Genomic DNA, 5108 nt, shown 5'->3' with positions numbered 1-5108 from the left:
TGCGGAATCTTGTGAAATTAATGCCGGCCTTCCTAGTGAAGATGCCGCATCCCATCTAAACAATTTCGTTGATTTGTGTGATATGCAAAAGAAAAAAGATGGGGATAATGATATTGTTAAATCGAAGCTATTTCCGTTCTCGTTCTCGCTTTGAGATCCTGCTAAAACTTGGTTTTCATCTTTGCCTAAAAATAGTATTGATTCATGGAATAAGTATTTTCCTCCCGCTAAGATCATCTCCCTTAGGAACGATATTATGAATTTTAAGCAACTTGATCATGAACATGTTGCACAATCTTGGGAGAGGATGAAATTGATGATACGAAATTGCCCTACTCATGGTTTGAATTTGTGGATGATTATACAAAAAATTTATGATGGATTGAATTTTGCTTCTAGAAATCTTTTAGATTCGGCCGCGGGAGGTACTTTTATGGAAATTACTTTAGGAAAAGATACTAAACTCCTAGATAATATTATCGTTAATTATTCTCAATGGCATATCGAAAGATCTTCCACTAGTAAAAAAGTGCATGCGATTGAAGGGATTAATGTTTTGAGTGGAAAGATGGATGAGCTTATGAATTTATTTGCTAGCAAAAGTGCTCCTATTTACACTACTAGGGAAAAGGCTACTAGCAGCGCGGGTAAAATGGCTACTAGTAGTGTGGGTACTCGCGCTACTAGTATCAAGCTACAGCTAAAAGTTAGTAGTAGCATGGGTCGAACCCGCGCTACTACTAACTTTGTTAGTAGCAACGAGGGTTCAATCCGCGCTACTGCTATTATGAACCGCGCTACTTCTAATGAAATAGTAGTAGCGTGTCTATTGTCCCAACGCTACTGGTATCCTAAATACTAGTAGCGCGCCATTTTATCCCCACGCCACTACTAACTTATTAGGAATTAAAAAAAATCAACCAAATTCATTCTATCACACAGTTGTCGTATCTTCTCCAGTTCCTCATTGTAGTAGCAACGCATGTATAATTTCATTCTATCGCACAGTTACATAAGCAACTACGTTCCTCCTTGTAGCAGCAACTCATGTATAATTCCATTCTATCGCACAATTACATAAGCAACTACCTACGTAAGTTGTTATGGCGCGATCCGAAAATTGGACCACTCGTCAATGTGCGGCGCCTGCCCGGCCTGATCTCGCGGCCTGCAGCTGCGACGAAACACATTGGATAGCCTCGAAGAGCCACACCTGACTAACGGTAGCCGCCGCCTTGAGTTGCGACGCAGTCACGTCCCTCGCTCTGGCCCTCAGCTCCATCTGGACCGGTCGATGTCGTCCTTGTGCCTCGCCACCAGCGGACGGAGGAAGCCATCGTACACGTGCCCCGCTCCCCGCACTCTGAAACCCAAACATCATTAAGATTTATATTCAGATTCAGAATTGGCCACATATCGAATCAAGTATATCTGAATGTTGATCATCTCTCGGGCTCGGGGTGTCTGGTCGACTGCTTACCCATGTGCTGGGGTGACAGAGGTAGATAATGAGCAGCAGCTTCGCTTCTCTGTACATTGGCAGCCACGACACCGTCCAGTCCACGAACCTCTCGACGACCATCATCGTCGCTACCAGAACCCTGCAGCATTACAAACAAAGCTTCAGAAACTTTAGATTCTTCAGAAGAATGGCACGAAAAAACAATGCGGTACATGTAGATGCCAATGTGCAACATTTTTTCTAGAGATTCTTATTTAAGCCGTAATGCACAATTGAAGCTATAAGCTACTTCCTAGTAGTGAAAAGTGCAGAGAATAGTTATATAAGAACGCATATAGATTTGACAAGTGCATAGAAAAACATAAAGCCCAAAAGAAACACAGAATCAGGCAAATCACGCAACCACATAATCAGGTTAACTTCTATTTACTAACAAATCAAATGACATCAAAATCAACATACTGGCATTGGTCCTCGACGCAATGGGTGCGAAAGAGGCTGACTCAGATCATAAAAAAAAAAAATAAGAAGGACCAAGACACTCATATTTCAGTCCAGACATATACGAGGACATATCATAAGGCACATACGAAGTAGCAATGAATAGATAAGACATGTTGGATCAGTTTTCCTCAGTTAAATATAGTAACTGTTATGGAAGCAGTCATAGTGTACATTTTACACTAAAGCAATCATTTCTTTCAGCTTGAAACAGAGACACCAAAAAAGGAGGAAGTATCAGGCACACATTTACCTTGTCAGAAATTAGATACTCGGCATGCAAGCAATCTGAACAATTTCCTTATCAATGCCAAGTTCCTGCCCACCAAACTGGTTGCATGGGAAAGCAAAGATCTCAAAACCTGTAGTCCCATAAAATTGTATGTAGATAGATCATCCCCTGGTCCTTGTACTTCTCGTAAGTTCCATGTAACAAAATGCAATTGGTTAGAATCGAACAAAAACCACGCGTGCTGCACGACGGCGTCGAAAGCTCACTTAATGGATCACCAAATGTGAAATCCCTATAGACTTGGCTGTAAATCTAATCATTTCTAATTACCTATTTCTAAAGTGCAAGACACATGACATCCATTATGAATTCAGAAACTATAACATCAGTTTTTTTTCTTCTGAAGTGCACATCTTTCACTTATTTGCATGTAGCAGCTGCCATGTATCCATTGTGAATTCAGAAACTATAACTACAATTTGGTTTTTTTTGCCATGACGAAAATATTAAATAAGATACAATACACGGCAAAGTGATGAAGTGCCAATTTCTCTCTCCTTCCCCTTCTGCATTTTTATTCTTTTAGATGATGTGATGTACAAATTATCATCAGCCTATATGTACTTACATATTTATAAATAAATCATTCTGTTTATGAGTGCAAGCATATTTGATTATTATTGAACTATTATTGCATCTATGCTTAATTGGGAGCATACAACTGTGTAAGTTCTTGCATACTATTCTTAATTGTGGGGTCATATTGTTCTGAACCTTTTATTATGTCCATCACATGCAGGTTTGAAGGTGCTGTTAAGGTGATGTGATTTTGGACAGAAGGAAGGAAGGAAGAATAGTTTGCTCAATACAAGTCAAGAAGGAGGTCCTACAAGCTACCAAAGCCAGAGCTGGACATGTATTTGGAGGAAAATTTCGAAAGCACTGAGGAAAGTTTTGATATTTTGATTTGGTGGAGAACACATGCTGAAAAATATCCTTTTAGATGGTTTGATCCAATATCTTTTAGCAATGTTCCTGAATTTCTTTCTTCTTAAAAATCCAATCTGTTTAGTGCTTGTCTAGATACCCTTTTGTCCATTCCTTTCTAATAATTTGTCTGTTTGTATTCTAGATCTTAATTCTGAATTTTGTATTCTGCAGTACATGTACTGTGTAATCTGACAAGACATGTTGATCGAATCCAAGCTCGTATCAGCGGCTTAGTCCATCTATGCTGTGTTGTCAAAGAAAAAGGAGCAACTGAACAATAGAGCTGATGTTGGGGCCCGGAGGAAACTTTGCTGCCTTGCTTGTTATGTGAAGCTAGTGCTTGGTCCTCATTTGGTTGCTTTGTAATAAAATCAGTGTTTTTATTCATTCTCCAACTTTGAATGGTGAATCATGCTAGAACTGTTCTTTTATGGCAGAGAACCATTGATGCCCTTTTTATGGCATAGAAAGTATTGTCAAATTATCATCACTAGCCAATTTCACATATACAGCAGATTTATTTCCAACAACAGAGGAATCATCACTAGCCAATTTCACATATACTGCAGATGCTAATTTTGGCCCACCAGGGTGGTTCCGGCAAGCTTAGTCAGCCTGGAGGCGTCCTGGTAGCGCTGCTCCTCGATGGCGCTTTGCGAGGGTCGATCAAAACAACGGGTGAGGGGAACAGAGCAAGGGACGGGGACAAACCCTAGGTATTAACAATCAGGGCTGGAATCGGCGAGGAGGCGGCGAGCGAGCGGACCTTGAGCTCGGCCATGACGCGGGAGACGGCGTCGGCGGCGGTGGCGTCGAGGAGGGCGCGCTTGAGGGCGGCGGCCTCGGCGAAGTCCTCGGCCTCCTCCAGCTGGAAGCGCAGCACGGACGCGTAGCTCTCGGCCTGGTCCACCTCCGCGAAGTGCCGGCTCCAGCGGGTCCAGTCCCACGCCGACGCCGATGCCCCGGGGGAGGAGGCCGCGGTGCAGCGGCATGCCGTAGAGGAGGAGGAGCTGGCGCCGCGGCGGGCGGAGGGGGGCAGGGGCGGGCAGCGGCGCGAGACGGGGAGCGGAGGGCGCGCGGCCGCCGGTGTGGCGCACGCGGCGGGGGGCATGGGGGCGGATGGACGGAGGAGAGGTGGAAGGGAGGCCGGCGGCGAGTGGGTTGGGAGAGGAGAGAAGGTTGGGGATCTGGATCGGGCTCCGTGGTTTTTTTTTGAGACAGACGGGGGGTGGGTGGTGTGGGACGGTTGGTGGGGTGGGAGGTGGTGGTGGGGTGGGAGGGTGGATCGGGCCGGGGCGGACAGGCTTAGTAGTAGCGTGGGGGTCTTACCTGCGCTACTACTACTTACTTAGGAGTAGCGCCGGTTTTACACCCCTCACTACTACCATGGCCTATCCCGGGGTTGTTGGAGACCATTTAGTAGCAGCGCGGGTTTATACCCCTCGCTACTACTATCAACTTAGTAGTAGCGCGGTTTTTATACCCCTCGCTACTACTAATTAGCAGTAGCGCCCATTTTTGAACCGCGCTACTAATAAACTTCTGTGTATAAGGTTTTCCCTAGTAGTGTTATCCTATTGATATGCCTTTGTCTACTTTGATTGAAAATAATAATGAATCTATGGGTGTCAATTTTGTTGGTAGGAACACTTTTGGTAATAACGCGTATAGAGGTAATTTTAATCCTAGGTCGTTTCCTAGTAATTCCTCTAATAATTATGGTAATTCCTACAACAATTCTTATGGAAATTATAATAAGATGCCCTCTGATTTTGAGAATAGTATTAAAGAATTTATGAGTTCGCAAAAGAATTTCAATGCTTTGATTGAAGAAAAATTGCTTAAGATTGATGATTTGGCTAGGAACGTGGTTATAATTTCTCTTGATGTTGATTCTTTGAAACTTAGATCTATTCGACCCAT

General features: G+C 43.6%; 2 protein-coding genes across 3 annotated transcripts; both read right to left on the bottom strand.

Annotated features, from left to right (window-relative positions):
* Positions 1 to 940: 940 nt before the first annotated feature.
* LOC109783640 (protein EXECUTER 2, chloroplastic) lies at positions 941 to 4397 on the bottom strand. 2 transcript variants are annotated; one of them, XM_073498081.1, is made up of 4 exons: positions 3897 to 4397; positions 2217 to 2375; positions 1481 to 1601; positions 941 to 1363 (listed from the first exon to the last, which is right to left on the bottom strand). In XM_073498081.1, the coding sequence occupies exon 1, from the start codon at positions 4294 to 4296 to the stop codon at positions 3898 to 3900; it is 399 nt and encodes a 132-aa protein (XP_073354182.1). In that variant the 5' UTR covers positions 4297 to 4397; the 3' UTR covers positions 941 to 1363; positions 1481 to 1601; positions 2217 to 2375; position 3897. The 2 variants fall into 2 exon arrangements, with proteins under 2 accessions (XP_073354182.1, XP_040246675.1); XM_040390741.3 differs by having other exon boundaries at positions 3952 to 4397.
* On the bottom strand, positions 1133 to 1585 carry LOC141022976 (HVA22-like protein i). Its single transcript, XM_073499267.1, has 2 exons — positions 1481 to 1585; positions 1133 to 1363 (listed from the first exon to the last, which is right to left on the bottom strand). Exons 1-2 carry the CDS (start codon positions 1583 to 1585, stop codon positions 1133 to 1135), a joined length of 336 nt encoding a protein of 111 aa, XP_073355368.1.
* Positions 4398 to 5108: the final 711 nt, after the last annotated feature.

Source organism: Aegilops tauschii, chromosome 5 (assembly GCF_002575655.3).
Source record: "Aegilops tauschii subsp. strangulata cultivar AL8/78 chromosome 5, Aet v6.0, whole genome shotgun sequence".
Classification (NCBI taxonomy): Eukaryota; Viridiplantae; Streptophyta; class Magnoliopsida; order Poales; family Poaceae; genus Aegilops; species Aegilops tauschii.
The sequence above is the reverse complement of the archived record's forward strand: the minus strand, read 5'-3'. Positions and strand labels throughout refer to the sequence as shown.

Bases quoted from the DNA above. Each gene is read 5' to 3' on its own strand.
- LOC141022976 (XM_073499267.1), bottom strand. From the start codon at position 1,585: ATGATGGTCGTCGAGAGGTTCGTGGACTGGACGGTGTCGTGGCTGCCA. The intron at 1,364-1,480 runs GTAAGCAGTCGA...TTTGGGTTTCAG, and splicing joins TCTGTCACCCCAGCACATGG to AGTGCGGGGAGCGGGGCACG.
- LOC109783640 (XM_040390741.3), bottom strand. From the start codon at position 4,296: ATGCCCCCCGCCGCGTGCGCCACACCGGCGGCCGCGCGCCCTCCGCTC. The intron at 2,376-3,951 runs GTCCGCTCGCTC...ACTTACGAGAAG, and splicing joins GCGTCATGGCCGAGCTCAAG to TACAAGGACCAGGGGATGAT.